This window comes from Phyllobates terribilis, unplaced genomic scaffold (genome assembly GCF_046119375.1).
Source record: "Phyllobates terribilis strain yellow unplaced genomic scaffold, ASM4611937v1 Scaffold_2__4_contigs__length_985480577, whole genome shotgun sequence".
Classification (NCBI taxonomy): Eukaryota; Metazoa; Chordata; class Amphibia; order Anura; family Dendrobatidae; genus Phyllobates; species Phyllobates terribilis.
Window position 1 is genome coordinate 433,909,589 of NW_027362762.1, and position 20,359 is coordinate 433,929,947.

Genomic DNA, 20,359 nt, shown 5'->3' on the forward strand with positions numbered 1-20,359 from the left:
TCAGGTTCTGATAGATCCGCTCCACTTGACCATTGGACTGTGGGTGGTAAGCGGAAGAGAAGTCCAGGGTGACGTCTAGCAGTTTACAAGTGGCTCTCCAGAAACGTGAGGTGAACTGTACCCCACGATCCGACACGATGTGGAGGGGCAGGCCATGAAGACGGAAGATGTGGCGGATAAAGTCTTTAGCCAGCTCGGGTGCAGACGGGAGACCAGGCAGGGGAATAAAGTGAGCCATCTTGGAAAAGCGGTCAGCGACCACCCAAATGACCGTACAACCGGCAGAGACGGGGAGATCAGTTATGAAGTCCATAGCAATATGCTGCCAGGGGGCAGCAGGCACAGGAAGCGGAAGAAGGCGACCGGCTGGCAGGTGTCTCGGGACTTTGTTGCGGGCGCAGGACACACAGGCAGAAACAAAGTCTATTACGTCCTTGTGCAGGGTAGGCCACCAGTAGTGCCGGGCAATAAGCTGGAGGGTCTTTTTCTGACCGGCGTGGCCAGCTAGTTTAGACGAGTGACCCCAGTGTAGGATCTTCTCCCGATCAGGTACTGATACGAACGTCTTACCGGGAGGGAGACGATTTAGGCTCACGGGAGCCACCTGCATTACTCTGGCGGGATTGATGATATGTTTAGGCTCTTCCTCGAGATCGGACACCAGAAAGGATCGGGACAAGGCATCTGCTTTGACGTTTCTGTCAGCCGGGCGAAAATGAAGAACAAAATCAAAGCGAGCAAAAAACAAGGACCACCGGGCTTGGCGCGGGTTAAGTCTCTGGGCATGCTGGAGGTAAGCCAAGTTCTTGTGGTCAGTGTAAATTATTACTGGGTGAAGAGCCCCCTCGAGTAGGTAACGCCACTCCTCCAATGCCAGTTTGATGGCCAATAACTCTCGGTCTCCTATGGAATAGTTGCGCTCAGAAGAGGAGAAGAGTTTGGAGAAGAAGCCACAAGTTACCATTCTCCCGGAAGATGATTTTTGAGTAAGTACCGCTCCGGCTCCAGAGGAGGAGGCGTCAACTTCCAGGAAGAACTGCTTGTTGCCGTCCGGGCGATGCAGCACCGGGGCGGAAGAGAAGGCCTGTTTTAGGGAAAGAAAGGCCTCCTCTGCTTCGGGCGGCCATTCTTTGGGATTAGTACCCTTACGGGTGAGCGCGGAAATTGGGGCAGTCCGGGAAGAGAAGTGTGGTATGAAGAGGCGGTAGTAGTTGGCGAAGCCCAGGAATCGCTGAATGGCCTTCAACCCCTCCGGTCGTGGCCATTTCTCGATGGCAGACAATTTCTCTGGATCCATTCGTAGGCCGGTCTGAGAAATAATGTAGCCCAAAAACGGAAGCGAGGTCTGCTCAAAGAGGCACTTCTCGTATTTAGCGAAGAGGTGATTCTGCCTGAGCCTGAGCAGGACCTGACGAACGTCCCTCCGGTGAGTCTGGAGATCCGGATAGAAGACCAAGATGTCGTCCAGGTACACCACTACGCTGGAGTAGAGAAGGTCCCGGAAGATGTCATTGACCAACTCTTGAAAGACGGCAGGAGCGTTACAGAGACCAAAGGGCATTACCAGATATTCATAGTGGCCGTCCCGGGTGTTGAATGCCGTCTTCCATTGTACGCCCCACGGAGGTCCAGTTTGGTGAAGATTCTAGCCCCCCTCAGACGATCAAATAACTCCGGAATGAGCGGAAGGGGGTACTTATTCTTCACCGTGATCTGGTTAAGGCCTCTATAGTCTATACAGGGACGGAGAGAGCCGTCCTTCTTTTTGACGAAAAAGAAGCCTGCTCCCGCCGGGGAGGTAGATTTCCGGATGAATCCTCTGGCCAGATTCTCCTCAATATATTCGGACATCGACCGGGTCTCAGCAGCGGATAAAGGATAAATACGCCCACGGGGAGGAGTAGTACCAGGTAACAGGTCGATAGGGCAGTCGTATGGTCTATGAGGAGGTAGTGTCTCTGCTTCCTTTTTATTAAAGACATCAGCATAAGACCAATAAGGAATCGGAAGTCCAGGTAGATTAGCTGGGGTAGGAGAAGGTCGGACGGAATGGACGGGAACCAGACAGGTCTTATGGCAGTCTTGTCCCCAGCGAAGGACTTCTCCGGTCTGCCAGTCAAGCACGGGTGCATGTCTCTGGAGCCAAGGTAGGCCTAGCAAGAGGGCGTGAGAGAGTCCAGGCAGAACATGAAAGGAGATACTCTCAGAATGCAGCATTCCCACCTGCAGAGTAATGGATTCGGTGATGAGTTGGATGGGGCGTGGTAAGAGGCCCCCATCCACGGCAGCAACAGACAAGGGTACAGCCAGAGGTTTGGTGGGGATGCGGTATTTCTCTACCAGGGACTGTGAAATAAGATTCCCGGCTGCTCCAGAGTCAAGTTGGGCTAGTTCGAAATAACGGTTCTCCCCGCAGATGATTGAGACTGACAGCAGCAGAGATGGAGAGGATTTATTCTTGTCTAGGTTGACCTCTCTGAGCGAACCTAGACACAGGCGTTTCCCGACCTCTCCGGGCAGGCACGGATCCGGTGCTCCTTACTGCCACAGTAGAAGCAGCTCCCCTCGGCATTGCGTAAGTCCTGACGGGTTTTGACCATCTTGGTCTGGTCGACCTGCATAGACTCAGGAGAGTGTACCTGGGTAGAAACGGAGGGAGTGACGGGTTTCTGAAAAGTAGGAGCTAGACATGGTAACCTCCTCTCACGGGTGACCTCTTTGGCACGCTCCTGGAACCGTAGGTCAATCCGGGTGGCAAGAGTTATTAGGTCATCGAGAGTGGTAGGAATGTCCCGACCGGCAAGTTCATCTTTAATACGGCCGGACAGACCCTCCCAGAATCATAGAATAGAATCATAGAATGGTAGAGTTGGAAGGGACCTCCTGGGTCATCTGGTCCAACCCCCTGCTCAAAGCAGGATTCACTAGATCATCTCAGACAGATGTCTGTCCAGCCTCTGTTTGAAGACGTCCATTGAAGGGGAACTCACCACCTCTCGTGGCAGCCTGTTCCACTCATTAATCACCCTAACTGTCAAAAAGTTTTTTCTAATATCTAATCTGTGTCTCCTCCCATTTAGTTTCATCCCATTGCTTCTAGTCTTTCCTTGTGCAAATGAGAATAAAGATGATCCTTCTACAATGTGACAGCCCTTGACATATTTGTAGACAGCTATTAAGTCTCCTCTCTTTTTTGCAAGCTAAACATTCCCAAATCCTGCAACCGTTCCTCATAGGACATGGTTTGCAGACCAGTCACCATTCTGGTCGCTCTTCTCTGAACTTGCTCCAGTTTGTCTATGTCTTTTTTAAAATGTGGTGCCCAAAACTGTACACAGTATTCCAGATGAGGTCTGACCAAAGAGGAGTAAAGACCGATAATGACTTCACGTGATCTAGACTGTATGCTTCTGTTAATACATCCCAGAATTGTATTTGCCTTTTTTGCTGCTGCATCACACTGTTGACTCATGTTCAGTCTATGATCTATTAGTATACCTAAGTCTTTTTCACATGTACTGTTGCTTAGCTCTATTCCTCCCATTCTGTATATGCTTTTTTCATTTTTATTGCCCAGATGTAGTACTTTGCATTTTTCCCTGTTAAAAACCATTCTGTTGGTTGCTGCCCACTGCTCCAGTTTATTTAGGTCTTTTTGAATCCTCTCTCTCTCTTCTCTAGTATTAGCTATCCCTCCTAGCTTTGTGTCATCAGCAAATTTAATCAGTTTACCCTCAATTCCTTCATCTAAATCATTGATAAAGATGTTGAACAATACAGGTCCCAGGACGGAGCCCTGTGGTACCCCACTTGAGACATTCATCCAGCTGGATGTGAAGCCATTTACAACCACCCTTTGAGTCCGATCACTAAGCCAGTTATGAATCCACCTAACAGTTGCCTGGTCCATTGCATACTTGGTCATTTTTTCAATAAGGATGGTGTGAGATACTTTGTCAAATGCTTTGCTGAAGTCAAGATATACTATATCTACAGCATTTCCCTGATCCACCCAGTCAGTGATTCTGTCATAGAAGGAAATTAAGTTAGTCTGACATGACTTGTTAGTTACAAACCCATGCTGACTCTGGTTAATCACTTCATTCTTATCCATGTACTTACATACATGTTGTTTAATAATTTGTTCAAAGATCTTTCCTGGTATAGAAGTCAGACTCACCGGCCTATAGTTCCCTGGGTCCACCTTCTTCCCCTTTTTGAAGATAGGAACATTTGCTCTTCTCCAGTCTTCCGGGACTTCTCCTGTTCTCCAAGAATTTTCAAAGATTATGGAGAGTGGTTCTAAAATTTCTTCTACAATCTCCTTCAGTACTCTGGGGTGTAATTCATCTGGACCTGGAGACTTGAACTCATTTATGTTAGCTAAATATTCCCTCACAATCTTTCTGTTTACTGATAACTTGGATTCCTCTATTCCTTTAAAAGGACAGTGAAGATCAGTTGATGTTACATTTTCTTTCTGAGAGAAAACAGATGCAAAATAGGAATTAAAAAGTTCGGCCTTCTCAACATCCTCTCTTACCATTTCTCCATTTTCATCCTGTAAAAATCCTATAGCATCTTTGACTTTTCTTTTACTTTTGACATACCCCCAAAATCCTTTTTTATTGCTTTTGACATCTCTTGCAAGCCTTAATTCATTGTCAGCTTTAGCTAACCTGATACGTGCCCTACAGGATCTGCAGACTGCATTATAATCTTCTTTAGATATGCCTCCCTCTTTCCATTTAATAAACATTTCTTTCTTTCTTTTTAGCATGTGTTTAAGTTCTGTGTTCATCCATCCTGGTTTCCTTAAATGCTTCCCATTCTTCCTACTTTTTGGGATTGTTAACGATTGTGCTTTGAGAATCTCATTTTTAAAAATTTCCCATCCTTCCTGGACATTTTTATCCTTAAGGACATCCAGCCATTGGATCCCTCCTATTCTCTTTCTGAGTCTCTTAAAATCTGCCTTTCTAAAATCTAACCTTGAAGTTTGAGTCTTCACATGTCTTCCTCCTCTAGTTATCCAAAATTCTATAATAGCATGATCGCTGCCTCCTAGGGTCCCAGCCACCTTTACCTCCTCAACCATTTCCTCCCTGTTTATAAGGATTAGATCCAAAGTAGCAGATCCCCTTGTTTTCTCCCCTACCTTTTGGAAGATAAAGTTGTCAGCAAGAGAGGATAAGAATTTGCTTGACCTGTTAGTTTTACTTGAGAGAGATTCCCAACAAATGTCTGGATAGTTGAAATCTCCCATGACCACTACGTCATATTTTTTGGAGAACTTGGTCATTTGATACATAAAGAGTTCATCCATATCTTCAGCTTGCCCAGGTGGCCTGTAGTAAATGCCTACAATGGTGTCCTTTCCGTTGTTCTCTCCTTGTATTCTTACCCAAACAGTTTCCACAGAACTCCCAGTCTCTGAAGCTTCAATCTCTGTGCAGATATACGCTTTTCTAACATACAATGCGACACCTCCTCCTCGTTTATCAAGTCTGTTTCTTGCAAATAAGTTGTATCCTTTTAGCCTTTTATTCCAATCATGTGTATCGTCCCACCAAGTTTCAGTGATTCCAATGACATCATATTCCTTTTCCTGCATTAGTAGTTCCAATTCTCCTTGTTTGTTGCCCATGCTTTGTGCATTTGTATAAAAACATTTTAGTTTGTGATTGGTTTCTCTTCCTCCCATATTTTTATTATTTAGATTTTTTTGTCTTTGTTCTTCTTTTCCACTTCCAGTAGCAGAGATCTCAATAGTATTTGTCAGCTGTATGGCTTTTTCTGGCCTTTTGCTTCCCTTCCCACATTGTTCTAGTTTAAAGCTCTTCTGATGAGTGTAGCAAGGCGACTTCCAAATACATGTTTTCCAGTCTTCGTAAGGTGCACCCCATCTCTAGCAAGTAGTCCATCGTATAGGTAATTCATTCCGTGATCCAGAAATCCAAATCCTTGTTGACGGCACCATCGACGTAGCCAGTTGTTCACCTGTAGAATCTTATTCCACCTCATTGTTCCATGGCCATCCACTGGGAGGATGGATGAGAAGACCACCTGCGCTCCCAATTCTTTCACTTTCTTGCCTAAGTCTTCAAAGTCACTGCAGATGGTTTCCAGGTCCTTTCTTGCGGTGTCATTTGTCCCCACATGTATTAGCAGGAATGGGTAGTGATCTGTAGGTCTGAAGAGTCTTGATATCCTGTCAGACACATCTTTAATTTTTGCTCCTGGAAGACAGCACATTTCTCTTGAGGTTATGTCTGGTCTGCAGATAGCGGCCTCTGTTCCTCTTAACAGGGAATCCCCCATGACCACCACTCTCCGTTTTTTCTTCACAACATTCTTCTTTCTCCATCCAGGAGGATTCTGAAGGCTTACAAGGTTATTCATTGCTGGCAAAGTCTTATCTTGCTGTATTTCTTCATGGTTCTCCTGCGTGAGAGCCTGGTACTGGTTCCTGAGCAGTATGGGTGCTGACTGCCTCTCGATCCTCCTGCTTCTGTGGGTCACATGCTTCCATTCCTCTGTTTCCTCAGGTGCAGTTCGAATTTCTTCTCTTTCTGAATCATGAAGAGATAATTCTGCTCTGTCTAAGAACTCTTCACCTTCCTTAATGATTTTCAAGGTAGTTAACCTCTCTTCTAGATTTCGCAACTTTTCCTCCAACAGGGACACAAGCTTGCATTTCTGGCATGTGAAGTCTGGCTTTTCCACTGGCAAGTCTGTGAACATGTAGCAGGATATGCAGCTCACCAAATGGCTCCTGGACTCTTCCATGTTCTTATTGTTAATGTTCTGAAAACAGTGAAAAAAGATTAAAAAAAAAGCTTCAAAATGCACGCGCCGGTAGGCGCGCGGTTTACCGATGTCCTCTTTTCAGCTCCAACAGCCAAAATCCAGTGTTCTTTGAGCTCGCAGAGACTCTTCACTTACCCCAAAATGCAGTGGGAATATGCAAATTATCTCCTCAGGACTCCTCCCCTGGATACCAGAGCGTCGTTATCCCAGGCCAGCTCCGAGGCAAGGGTACGGAACCGTATGGCATATTGGCCCACGGTGAGACTTCCCTGACGGAGGCGTAGCAGAGATGATGCGGATGAGGTCTTCCGTCCGGGTTCGTCAAAGACTTTCCGGAAAGCCGTGAGAAAAGCAGGCAAGTTGGACACCAGGGGGTCTCCTCTCTCCCATAGAGGATTTAGCCAGGCCAGGGCCTCCCCGGTGAGATGGGACATGATGAATGCAATTTTGGCCCGGTCGGAGTTAAACTGGTGGGACAATAGTTCAAAGTGCAGGGTGCACTGATTTATGAAGCCCCGAGCCTGGGCGGAGTCGCCTCCGAAGCGAGGAGGTGCAGAAAGCCGGGGTCCGGGGTAGGATACCATGGTATTAGTGGGCAGCGGAGCTGCCGGATTGCGAGACATGGCACTGGCGGAGGTTGCTGGTGGAGCAGTCAGAGTGTCCAGGCGAGTGTTGACATTCCGCAGGTGACCCAGGATGGACTCCTGTTGGGACCTTTGACGGGACAGTTCATGACACAGGTCCGAGAGCGAGGGAGCTTGGGTGCCACCGGGTTCCATGGCCCGAGCAAACTGTAACGGGTCTGGGAGGCGGAACCTCTGAGCTACTATACAAGGGGGCAGTCCTTGTAAGGGAGCGGGTGGCGACCAGGGAAGACGGGCAGGAGGTCACAGCAGGTGACCGGGACAGTCTCTGAGTGAACGGGCTGGAGGTCACGGCAAGTGATCGGGGCAGTCTCTGAATGAACGGGCAGATGGTCACGGCAAGTGACCGGGGCAGTCTCTGAATGAACGGGCAGATGGTCACGGCAAGTGACCGGGGCAGTCTCTGGATGAACGGGCAGATGGTCACGGCAAGTGACCGGGGCAGTCTCTAGGTAAAGGGTTGGTACGACCTGTGGCGGCTGATGATAGACGTGGGCTCCCAGGTGAGCAGGCGAGAGTCTCTGGATGAACGGGTGGTCACAGCATGTGACGGCGGAGCCTCCAGGAAGACCAACAGACAGGCGGCAGATGAGCGCTCCCAGGTGAGCGGGCAGAAGTCTCTGGACAGGCGGGTGGTCACAGCACGTGACGGCAGAGCCTCCAGGTAGGCTAGCAGATAGGCAGCAGATGAGCGCTCCCAGGTGAGCGAGCAGGAGTCACTGGACAGGCAGGTGGTCACAGCACGTGACGGCGGAGCCTCCAGGTAGACTAGCAGGCAGGTAGCAGGTGTGTGCTCCCAGGTGAGCGGGCAAGCTGGTCCATAGACAGACTGACAGGAGTTGGAAGGCAGACCGTCGGACCTCGGGAAAGCAGGCAGGTGGCTGATGTGCGCTCCCAGGTGAGCGGGCAGACTGGTCCTTAGACAGACTGACAGGAGTAGTAAGGCAGACCGTCGGACCTCAGACTTGCAGGCAGGTAGCAGATAATCAGGCAGGAATCTGGCAGGTAACTGGCAGGTAACTGGCAGGTATCTGGCAACGGGACCTGAGGGCTGAAGCAGAGTAGTAAACAGTGCAACAACATTGCTCGGGCACCTCCATTTTGGAGGAGGTGCCTTATATATGGTGAAGTCCTCCGGCCATTGGCCGGGGACTCCTTAGGACGGCGCGCGCGGCCCCTTTAAGAGGGAGGGAGAGCGCGCGCGCCCTAAGCACAGTGGCCGGGAAGGAGCGCGCGCTGCCAGCAGAGCGGGAGGAGGACGCCGGGCACGGAGCAGGGAGGTGGGGGGAACAGCGTCCCTGCCTAGCAGAGGGCAGGGACGCCGGCGCTACATAAAGTCACCAGTAGGTAACATGTCCCTTAGATATAGTCCCAAAATCATCAAAGGATCAAAAAAAGTCCCAAATAGTCTCAATAATTTAAAAAATTATATAGCAATGGACTTATCTTATTCAGATCCTTCTGAGGTTCTGGCTGGTGTTCAGGCAAATATCCCCTTCAGACCCAACAAGTGTGTGGCTGTATGAACCCGGTCCAGGAGGTAGTCCCAGCAAAACATATAAGCAGGTTATTTCAGAAGCACACCAGGTACCCTTAGTAGTGGTCCCTCAGGCAGGTATAGAGTCATCAGCAGGTAACATATATCTTAAATATAGCCCCAAAATCGTCAACGGATCAAAAAGTCCCTTCAGAGTAGTCTCATAGTCCCTACGCGTTTCACCCCCCCCCCCTCCTTAGTGCGGGGCTCATCAGGGGACAGGTTTGTATTAGAGGAGAAGGGTGCACTAATAATAAGTGCTACCAAGCTAGAGTTCAGTCAATATATGTAGTTTGTCCTAACTGTACTATTTGGTACACATTTTTAAATGCATAATTAAAAGTTATTTTTTAATGGGTATTTTTTCTGCTCTTTGGTTTGTTAGTTAGCTTATATACACTTTTTTCCAACAGTTGTTGGATATTTTTCTGGTATTTCAAAGGGCTATTTGACCAAGAGGGAGAGTGATGGGGTGCTACGCCAGATGACCTGGCCTCCACAGTCACCAGACCTGAACCCAATCGAGATGCTTTGGGGTGAGCTGGACCGCAGAGTGAAGGCAAAAGGGCCAACAAGTGCTAAGCATCTCTGGGAACTCCTTCAAGATTGTTGGAAGATCATTTCCGGTGACTACGTCTTGAGCTCATCAAGAGAATGCCAAGAGTGTGCAAAGCAGTTATCAAAGCAAAAGGTGGCTACTTTGAAGAACCTAGAATATAAGACATATTTTCAGTTGTTTCACACTTTTTTGTTAAGTATATAATTCCACATGTGTTAATTCATAGTTTTGATGCCTTCAGTGTGAATATACAATTTTCATAGTCATGAAAATACAGAAAAATCTTTAAATGAGAAGGGGTGTCCAAACTTTTGGTCTGTACTGTACAAACATAATTGGCAATTAGTCATTATTGTGGCTTTGTCAGTGATTATTGTGGCCCAAAACAAAAATATGTCAGTTGTCAGAACCTTTATAGTGATAAGTTCACACTATGTCTTTTCCCGATGTTTTTTTAGCGAGTCCGCTCAAAAAAATGCTGGAAAAAATTTCTATGGGAAAGAGACTTTCTGTTCATTGGTTCAGACTTTTGAAGGTTTTTTAAACACTTAAGGTTTTCAAAAATGCTAAGCATTTAAAAGAAATGACATGTCCACTCATCTAGCTATCTTCGGGTCGTACTTTACATAGAAGTCAATGGAAAGACTGAAAACACACCTAGAAGACACCTTGGGCTATGGTCCCATGATGAGCTTTTGGTGGGTTTTTGACACTGCGCATTGTTGTTGTGTCAAAAATGCAGCGTTTTACAGCTCAAGCAAAGTGGATGGGATTTATAGAAATCTCCTGCCCACTGTGCTTTTATTTTACTCATCATAAAGTGAGCAGCGGTTCATGTTTAGAATCCACAGAATGTCAATTTCTTTTGTGGATACGCTGAGTTTTCTGTTAATGCAAATGCATTTTAAGTGCGTTTCTGAGGTGGAAATGCATTAAAAACGCATGTAATCCGCACCTAAGTATGTCAATACTTTGTCAAAGCCAAATATCAGGAAGTGTCAAAAACAAAGCAGTTTTATTTAATGTATGGCACACCAAAAAGAGACAAAAAAAGCAACGTCAAAAACGGGATCAAAACGCTTCTTAAAAAAGCGCACATTAAAATGCAATCAAAAGACGCTAGTAACCTAATTTAAATAATAGGTGTAGAAATGGAGCAGAAATTCTGCAACATCAAAAACTCAACAAAAGCTCGTCGGAACGTAGCCTTGGTGTCTTTTATAGCTTTTTTTTAACCTTTTTTCAGTGTTTTCTTTGTTTCTAAAAGTGCTAGAGTTTTGTTTGTCATTCAATGAATATAAAAAAAGTCCAGATGGTGAAAAAAACACTGAAAAAATACTAAAAAAATGACAACAAAAAACATTGAAAAAGCACTTAGGAAGCAACCCAAAAAATAATTTCAAAAATATGCATCAGGTGTACAAAATGCCACAGAAAATGAGCGATTCCTGAAGAGTTTTCTGAAAAACTGATATTTTTTCCACCAAAAAAAGACACAGTGTGAACATACCCCTCATAGGTTATATTTGAACCTACCCTAAAACATGCAAACAGAATCACATTTTCAAAATCAAACAGATTTCTGTTAAAAATTAATTAAAAAAAGACAAGCACTTACAGACCAAGAGTTCATGTTCTTCTTGACATAATAATTATACATGAGCCCTACAAAGACATTCACACAAGAAAAATTATACCATGAAGTAGTCATGAAAATGAATGCCAGCTGTCATGAATGACTATAATTATTGCCTTATAAATGCTCCGTTTGGTATTATAGAAAGCAGCGTTCACACAATGTGTTTTTTTGCGCATTGTTAATTATTTTATATCCGAGTGGCAATAAATGAAGATTATTCTATGCATGAGTAAACACCAGTCCTAAATTGGAAAAGTTAATTCCACACATGATCCCAGCAGTATTTCTTTTTTGTATAAACCAAATACATCATAGTGAAAAAAGGGAAATTAAACCATTGGATTTCGACATTTACAACAATTCTGCGTCAAAATGAAGCAATCAAAAAGTACAATGTATGTGACATCCTCAAATTTTTCAAAAAAGGCATAAATTAAATGTAATCAGCTGATTAAACACACATATATATAGATAGATAGATAGATAGATAGATAGATAGATAGATAGATAGATAGATAGATAGATAGATATACACAGTGCCTACAAGTAGTATTCAACCCCCTGCAGATTTAGCTGGTTTGATAAGATGCAAATAAGTTAGAGCCTTCAAACTGCAAACGAGAGTAGGTTTTATGAACAGAAGCATAAATCTTACAAACCAAAAAGTTATGTTGCTCAGTTGAATTTTATTAAATTTTAAACATAAAAGTGTGGGTCAATTATTATACAACCCCTATGTTTAATATTTTGTGGAATAACCCTTGTTTGCAATTACAGCTAATAATCGTCTTTTATAAGACCTGATCAGGCCGGCACAGGTCTGTGGAGTTATCTTTGCCCACTCCTCCATGTAGATCTTCTCCAAGTTATCTAGGTTCTTTGGGTGTCTCATGTGGACTTTATTCTTGAGCTCCTTCCACAAGTTTTCAATTGGGTTAAGGTCAGGAGACTGACTAGGCCACTCCAACACCTTGACTTTTTCCCTCTTGAACCAGGCCTTGGTTTTCTTGGCTGTGTGCTTTGGGTCGTTGTCTTGTTGGAAGATGAAATTACGACCCATCTTAAGATCCTTGATGGAGGAGCGGAGGTTCTTGGCCAAAATCTCCAGGTAGGCCGTGCTATCCATCTTCCCATGGATGCGGACCAGATGGCCAGGCCCCTTGGCTGAGAAACAGCCCCACAGCATGATGCTGCCACCACCATGCTTGACTGTAGGGATGGTATTCTTGGGGTCGTATGCAGTGCCATCCAGTCTCCAAACATCACGTGTGTGGTTGGCACCCAAGATCTCGATCTTGGTCTCATCAGACCATAGAACCTTGAACCAGTCTGTCTCAGAGTCCTCCAAGTGATCATGAGCAAACTGTAGACGAGCCTTGACATGACGCTTTGAAAGTAAAGGTACCTTACGGGCTCGTCTGGAACGGAGACCATTGTGGTGGAGTATGTTACTTATGGTATTGACTGAAACCAATGTCCCCACTGCCATGAGATCTTCCCGGAGCTCCTTCCTTGTTGTCCTTGGGTTAGCCTTGACTCTTCGGACAAGCCTGGCCTCGGCACGGGAGGACACTTTCAAAGGCTGTCCAGGCCGTGGAAGGCTAACAGTAGTTCCATAAGCCTTCCACTTACGGATGATGCTCCCAACAGTGGAGACAGGTAGGCCCAACTCCTTGGAAAGAGTTTTGTACCCCTTGCCAGCCTTGTGACCCTCCACGATCTTGTCTCTGATGGCCTTGGAATGCTCCTTTGTCTTTCCCATGTTGACCATGTCTGAGTGCTGTTCACAAGTTTGGGGAGGGTCTTAAATAGTCAGAAAAGGCTGGCAAAAGAGATCTTTAATCCACACATGTGAAGCTCATTATTCTTGGTGCCTGAACTACTTCTTAATACTTTAGGGGGACCAAACAGAATTCTTGTGGTTTGAGGGGTTGAATAATAAATGACACTCTGAATTAACTTTTAACGTTTTAAAAAAAAAAAAAAAAATTTGCTGCAGTGCATTTCCCACTTCCAGGCTGATCTACAGTACAAATGTCACAATGCCAAGTTAATTCCGCATGTGTCAACCAGCTAAATCTGCAGGGGGTTGAATACTACTTGTAGGCACTGTATATATATATATATATATATATATATATATATATATATATATATATATATATATATATATATATATATATATTAATGTATATACAGTGCCTACAAGTAGTATTCAACCCCCTGCAGATTTAGCTGGCTGACACATGCGGAATTAACTTGGCATTGTGACATTTGTTCTGTAGATCAGCCTGGAAGTGGGAATGCACTGCAGCAAATTTTGTTTTTGTTTTTTTTTTGTTTTGTTTTTTTAAAACGTAAAAAGTTAATTCAGAGTGTCATTTATTATTCAACCCCTCAAACCACAAGAATTCCGTTTGGTCCCCCTAAAGTATTAAGAAGTAGTTCAGGCACCAAGAATAATGAGCTTCACATGTGTGGATTAAAGATCTCTTTTGCCAGCCTTTTCTGACTATTTAAGACCCTCCCCAAACTTGTCAACAGCACTCAGACATGGTCAACATGGGAAAGAGAAAGGAGCATTCCAAGGCCATCAGAGACAAGATCATGGAGGATCACAAGGCTGGCAAGGGGTACAAAACCCTTTCCAAGGAGTTGGGCCTACCTGTCTCCACTGTTGGGAGCATCATCCGTAAGTGGAAGGCTTATGGAACTACTGTTAGCCTTCCACGGCCAGGACAGCCTTTGAAAGTGTCCTCCCGTGCCGAGGCCAGGCTTGTCCGAAGAGTCAAGGCTAACCCAAGGACAACAAGGAAGGAGCTCCGGGAAGATCTCATGGCAGTGGGGACATTGGTTTCAGTCAATACCATAAGTAACGTACTCCACCGCAATGGTCTCCGTTCCAGACGAGCCCGTAAGGTACCTTAACTTTCTAAGCGTCATGTCAAGGCTCGTCTACAGTTTGCTCATGATCACTTGGAGGACTCAGACAGACTGGTTCAAGGTTCTATGGTCTGATGAGACCAAGATCGAGATCTTTGGTGCCAACCACACACGTGACGTTTGGAGACTGGATGGTACTGCATACGACCCCAAGAATACCATCCCTACAATCAAGCATGGTGGTGGCAGCATCATGCTGTGGGGCTGTTTCTCAGCCAAGGGGCCTGGCCATCTGGTCCGCATCCATGGGAAGATGGATAGCACGGCCTACCTGGAGATTTTGGCCAAGAACCTCCGCTCCTCCATCAAGGATCTTAAGATGGGTCGTAATTTCATCTTCCAACAAGACAACGACCCAAAGCACACAGCCAAGAAAACCAAGGCCTGGTTCAATAGGGAAAAAGTCAAGGTGTTGGAGTGGCCTAGTCAGTCTCCTGACCTTAACCCAATTGAAAACTTGTGGAAGGAGCTCAAGAATAAAGTCCACATGAGACACCCAAAGAACCTAGATAACTTGGAGAAGATCTGCATGGAGGAGTGGGCCAAGATAACTCCACAGACCTGTGCCGGCCTGATCATGTCTTATAAAAGATGATTATTAGCTGTAATTGCAAACAAGGGTTATTCCACAAAATATTAAACATAGGGGTTGTATAATAATTGACCAACACTTTTATGTTTAAAATTTAATAAAATTCAACTGAGCAACATAACTTTTTGGTTTGTAAGATTTATGCTTCTGTTCATAAAACCTACTCTCATTTGCAGTTTGAAGGCTCTAACTTATTTGCATCTTATCAAACCAGCTAAATCTGCAGGGGGTTGAATACTACTTGTAGGCACTGTAAATATATATATATACTTATGAATGGGGACATCCAACACCATACAGCTTCATATGTGCTTTAATTAAAAGATTAAGGTTTAATTGAGCAAAGATCTACCTGTTCTGTCATCCTGTGAATGATATTTAGAAAAAGTAGCATAGAAGCGCTGTAGCAGGCACTGACAGTACTGTAAGGGTATGTGCACACACTCCGGAGCCGCTGCGGGTTTGACGGGTTTGGTGGGTTTTCTATGCAGCGTCAAACCCGCAACCGCCAGATGTTACAGCATAGTGGATGGATTTCTAGAAATCCCATGTCCACTATGCGTCTCCGTGCACCTGCGAATCCCCCGCGGACACGGCCATGCGGTGTGAGAGATGCATGCATGTTAGGATACTCTCTCACGGTCTAGTGTCTCAGTATCCACAAATTTCCTCTAGATAAAATCCTGGGTACATTTGTAAGGATAAGGACATGCTGCCCATGTTTCCCCTTCTTGAAGAAACAAGTTTTATTGTGTTTGTTGAAGTGTGTTATGTGATGTAATGTGACATGTCATGTACAATGAAATGTGTTTATGATTAGTGTTGCGCGAACATGCTCGGATAAGGTGTTATCCGAGCATGCTCGGGTGCTAACAGAGTAGCTTCAGCGTGCTCGAAATATATGTTTGCGTCACCACAGCTGTTAGAAAACCGCAACATATGCAGGGATTGCCTGTTTGTTAGGTAATCCCTGCATGTGTTGCGACTGTCTAACAGCCACGAGACTTGCAGCCGCAGCGGCGTGAACATATTTTTCGAGCACGCCAAAGATACTCTGTTAGCACTGGAGCATGATCGGATAACACCTTATCCGAGCACGTTTGCTCATCACTATTAATGTTATGCAATGTGAACTGTGTTGTGTATTGTGAATTGTGATGTGCGTTAGATATGTGTATTTTGACTATGGGAACAGTTAGAGTTGATGTTTGGGACTAGCCCAGAGTGGGAGGAGCTTTTGTAAGGGAAAGTGACTGTTTCCTGCTAGGAAAACAGATTGAGCCTGGAGTGTGTAGTGACTGGGCTGCAAGGTGGACAGTGCCGCATTCAAAGGTGACCCTAAATGAGAGGAGACCAATGAGAATGGATAGCGAGATCCTGAGCCTAAGTGACAGAGAGACAGAATGGCCTAGGAGACGACACCTAGCCATGAGACCCCTAGCATGTAACACTGAAAGGTAACGGGCCTAAACAGGACTGAGTACGTGGGACTAGTGAAGAGTCCTAAGTGGGAATTCCAGAGCACCAGTAGTGGAGAAAAGAATGCGGAACTGCAGAACAAGTAGATGACATTCGTTGATTGGGACTGTAGTATTAAAGCTGAGTTGTGGTGAAGTAGGGAGAAACAGCAGATATAGAGATCCCTGTAGTATACTACTAAGGAAGGAAGCTGTATGGAAAATGCTTCAATTTGGAAAGGAAATGTTCATAAGACTTTGTACCCGCTATCCCTTGTATATAACACTTACCAAGTTCCCGCTCAGTAAAGAGTTTATTTTTGAATGGCGGTCTACCTCATTGAACTGTAAAACATCCGGTCCTGACATACCCACAACAACGGTTATATGCGGCCTGCACAGTCATAAGGCCCTCACAGCACAAGTCCACAAACTCAGCCAGGACCTCCACTTTCATGTAACGTGCCGTGGTGCCACAGATGAGTGCCTCACCCATGGCTACCACCACGGCTGTACCACGTTAGACATTCCTGATATGATATATGAAGGTTATTTATCAAATCCATCTCCTATACTATTATATTTCTAGTAACTATATTTTATCTCACTTATGTTGCCATATATTTAGGGTAAATTGCAAAAACTTTCTAACATTTTGTTTTTGTTTGTGTTTAGAATTTCAGTCTGTGATGAGGATAAATTCCGTCACAATGAATTCATTGGTGAAACAAGAATTCCTCTAAAGAAACTAAAGCCCAACCAAACCAAAAATTTTAGCATCTGTCTAGAGAAGCAGCTACCTGTAAGTAAACCTTCTTTTAAAAAAAAATGAATTTGTTGAATTAATTTATTTCGAAAACATTGGATGTTGCAGTTCAAATAGGTGTAAGAAATTATGAAGGTATTCCAAAAACCTGTACAGAATATAACATTAATTATTTTTTTTAATTGTCTAGTTGGACTGTATATAAATTTGACAAAGAACTGTAAAGTCACAACTTCAAGCAAACCTAAGAATTTACTTTTGTTTGTATATTGCTTGGGAATAATCTCTCAATGTTTGCACCAAATCATACTCAACAGAGTCAAGAAAGCTTCAGAAATGGGGAAGAGGGCAAGATCTTCACACTGAGAGATGAGACATACCCTCTGGGTGCAAAAAGCACCATATACACCACCGTCTGAGGGCTACTTCACTCAGGATCTTCATTTTTACACCACAACTTTTCACCCCACAAAATTCATCTCACCAGCCCTGGGTTGCTGCCTAAACTTGGTCCAGGCCTTCTTTATAGATTTGCTGTCAATGTGCTTTTAAGTCTGACAGTTCACAGTTGAATTGTCTTTCTGAACAGCAAAATAGTAACTCTGCATGGCTGACTACTTTTTTCATATTGCTTGTATTGCAAACAGGCATGGTCCTCTGGGTAGATCAGTCCGCCACCCAAAAAAAAAAGTAATTGTATCTACCATCAAGATATATGTATAATTATATTGTGCCCTGTTACCTTAATGAGGTAAAAATACTGAATGTTATTTAACCTAGTACATAGTTGGCACCAAAAGTTCATGTGTGTTTCAGCAAAAGGAAATAATTCACTGCCTATTAATGATGAGCGAGCACTAAAATGCTTGGGTACTCGTTGCTCGAGTCAAGGAAATTGGAATGCTCGAGTGCTCGGTCCGAGTAATGAGCCCAATGTAAGTCTATGGGAAACTCAAGCATTTTTCCGGCGCCCCCTCAACCCCCCGGCGGTCTGCAGAGGGCCTAAAAATTGCCCAAATCGATGGGAACAGTACTCAAATGACATGGGAACAGCATGGGGAAGACCCCTGTAAGCATTTCTGACTCCCAGATCACTGCTGTCAACAATGTTGTCAGAGTATTATGCCACTTTTACAGACTCACAATAAAACATACAAAAACTAAACCAAAATGGATTTTCCTAGGAAAAATGTTAAGGAACATCCTATCCAGGGTAATGACTTGTATATAAGGCAAAATAATTATACAAAAACAAAAATGCTTCTCCACATCTTGGGCTATGTTCACACGTAGCGCTTTTGATACATTTTTCCACTTTTGTATTGCTTTCAAAGGTGAAAAATACATTCACCGGCAAATGCCATTTTAACATTTTACTACCTTATCTGGCTATGTGGTGTATGAGACATGATCAGACACATCCTGTTTCATTTATGAAGGAGGGACTCTGAAAGTCAAAAAGACTATTTTTATAGGGCCATCAGGCAGCACCTTACTATTCTTAAAGGGCCAGCAGTCGGCCCTCACTATTGTTAGAGGGCCATCAGCCGGCTATGCTTTGGTTTTCCCATTATTAAAGAGTGGGTCTCCTATACTGTTATTGTGTATGCATTGACTGCAAGGGCTGCCGAAAATTTGGACGCACACCAATACCCCATTGAAGAAACATAGAGGAGGGTCTCAGTAAAAAAAATGTTCCCATTATAAAGGAGTGGATCTCATATAGTGGTAATGCCCATACTGTGACTGCAAGGGCTGCCAAAAGTTGGGAAAAAACCCAATAACAATTTAAAGACACATAGAGGTGGGCCTCAGTAACATGTTCTCATTATAAGGAAGTGGGTCTCCCATACTGTTTACCTATGCAGTGAATGCAACAGCTGGCACAAATTTGGAGGCACTCCAATGCTTCTTGCAAGAGACGTAGAGGAAGGTCTCCTGAAAACAATGTTCCCATTATTAGGAAGTGGGTCTCCCATACTGTTTGCCTATGCAGTTAATGCAACGGCTGCCAAAAATTTGGAGGCACTCCAATGCCCCTTGCAAGAGATGTAGAGGAGGTGATATGGTACATATGGTGGTGAATGATATTGTGATGGAGGATGAGTAGAAGGAGGAGGGCAAGAGCAATAGACAAAATCAGGAAGCGTCTACCAATGTCTGGGTGTGAAGAGGTGCATGGGAATAGACCTCCCAAAAAAAAGACACTGCATTTGTGTTTATGTTACGCTGCTATCATTCGGTGGTGTTGAGAAGTCTGGCCCAATCCAGCCCTTGTTCATTTTTATAAGAGTCAGCCTGTCAGCATTTTCAGTTGACAGGCGGATGCGCCTATCAGTTATAATTCCACCAGCGGCACTAAAAACCAGCTCTGACAAAATGCTAGTGCCAGGGCAGACCAGGACCTCCAAGGCATAGAGAGCCAGTTCATGCCACGTGTCCAGCTTGGATACCCAATAATTATAAGGCACAGAGGAACGCCGGAGGACTCAGAATCTTCCCAAACTTTTCCCTCCTTGTGAGAGTACCCCGCGCATCAGGGCCTGTGCGATAGGAGGGTCTGAGAAAACTGTCCCAGAACTTTGACAGTGTTCCCCTGCCTCTGCTGGATTGGATTTGTGTCTCTCTCGCCTGTACTTCTTGGTTGTCCAACGAACTGTGACCTGTGCAGCCAGTCTTTTCAGATGGCAATTTTTTAAATAATTCCGCAACAATGGCCTTCTGGTACTGCCCCATTCTATTAGGCCTGTCCGCTGCGGGAATAAGAGATATAAAGTACTCCTTGTACCGTGGGACTAGAAGTGTCACCAACCAGTAATGACTGTCACCCAAAATTTGGACAACACGAGGGTCACGGGAAAAGCAGCGTAACATAAACTCAGCCATGTGTGCAAGACTTCCGTGTCCTCACCAAGAGGATGACTGACCAAGCTCTCCTCCTCATCCTCCTTCTCGTCCTCAGGGTATCCCATGCTGAACAGATGGTATGACAGTTGTGCAGGTAGTACCATCTATAGCACAGGAAACTAGCTCCTGTTTTTCCTCCTGCTCCTCTTCCACATTGTCACCCAATCCACATTGGGATGAGATGAGGCTGGGCTGTGTGGAATCACCCTGTATGGTTTCTTGCTACATCTCATCGTGCTCCGTCTGCAATGCATCCTCTTTAATTGAGAGCAGAGAGAGTTTCAGAAGACAGAGAAGCAGTATGGTGATGCTAATTATGGCATCATCGCCGCTCGCCATGTTGGTGGAGTTCTCAACGTTTTGGAGGATGGTACATATGTCTGACATCCATGTCCACTCCTGAGGTCTTATGTGTGGAGTTTGAAATGAATACCGACAGCCATGTTGATGCTGGTAGTCAACAACTGCCCTCTTCTGCTCACAAATCCTTCCCAACATCTGCAAT

At 44.8% G+C, this 20,359-nt stretch overlaps 1 protein-coding gene across 1 annotated transcript in view; it reads left to right on the forward strand.

Annotated features, from left to right (window-relative positions):
- The window catches only part of DOC2B (double C2 domain beta), a 1,368,938-nt gene that overhangs the window by 1,073,370 nt on the left and 275,209 nt on the right, over positions 1–20,359 (forward strand). Inside the window, exon 5 of the mRNA XM_073665359.1 lies at positions 16,857–16,983. Coding sequence (XP_073521460.1) covers positions 16,857–16,983 — 127 coding nt within the window. The remainder of the gene's footprint in view (positions 1–16,856; positions 16,984–20,359) is intronic.